Raw genomic sequence first — 921 nt, 5'->3', positions numbered from 1 at the left:
CGCACGGTTCGCGGCGGTCCTGCGGTGTCGCCCGCTGGATCGTTCGGGAGGAAGATGACGGTCGATGACCTGATCGCGCGCCAGATGCGCGTGAGTCGTCAGGAGAAGTCTCACTGCGACTCGGTCTCGTTCGACCGCGACTGCGCGAACGCGTTTCAGCACTACGTCAACGAGTCGCTTGCGTTCGCGGTTAAGCGAGGTGGATTCATGTACGGCACGGTCTCGGAGGAAGGACAGGTTGAGGTGGATTTCATATACGAGCCGCCGCAGCAGGGAACCGAAGAGAATCTGCTTCTCATGAGAGACGGGGAGGAAGAGAAACGCGTGGACGCAATTGCCATGGGACTGGGGATGAGGAGGGTGGGGTTTATATTCACTCAGACAGTGATGCAGGACAAGACAGACTACACAATGTCGAACAAGGAGGTGTTACAGGCGGTGGAGCTTCACGCTGAGAGCGAGTTGAAGGAGTGGGTCACTGCGGTGGTGAAGCTCGAGGTCAATGAAGACGGCGGCGCCGACGTCCACTTCGAGGCGTTTCAGATGAGTGATATGTGCGTAAGGTTATTCAAGGAAGGGTGGTTCGAGACGGAGATTGGTCCGGACGATGATCCGAAGATTTCCAAGATGAAGAAGGAGGTGGTTGTCGGTGTGAAGGATGTTAAGGAGGTTGACAACGACTTCTTCCTCGTCGTCGTCAAGATCTTGGATCATCAGGTTGGTTTTTTTGTGCCCTGGAAGAGCTTATGCATTATAACGGGGGTCTTCTGACAGTTCTTTAGGTAGTGGGTTTGAGGAATGGTTTTAGTTTAGAAGCTTTGCATCAGTGATGGATAAAATGGCACGCCTCTCTCAGACCATCGTGTCATTTACTTGTAATATGTTACAAATCTGCAGCTATGTTAGGATATTGCTTCTTCT

The 921-nt window shown here is 52.6% G+C and overlaps 1 protein-coding gene across 1 annotated transcript; it reads left to right on the top strand.

The window, feature by feature from the left end:
* Positions 1-3: 3 nt before the first annotated feature.
* Positions 4-914, top strand: LOC104820469 (NPL4-like protein 1; the record flags this gene model as incomplete). The annotated part of the gene is made up of 1 exon (XM_010550914.1): positions 4-914. A coding segment is annotated over one exon (768 nt), but the record flags the coding sequence as incomplete, so codon positions are not given.
* Between the last annotated feature and the right edge of the window lie 7 nt (positions 915-921).

Source organism: Tarenaya hassleriana, unplaced genomic scaffold (genome assembly GCF_000463585.1).
Source record: "Tarenaya hassleriana unplaced genomic scaffold, ASM46358v1 Cleome3009, whole genome shotgun sequence".
Lineage (NCBI taxonomy): Eukaryota > Viridiplantae > Streptophyta > Magnoliopsida > Brassicales > Cleomaceae > Tarenaya > Tarenaya hassleriana.
This window is presented reverse-complemented; position numbering and strand designations above follow the sequence as displayed.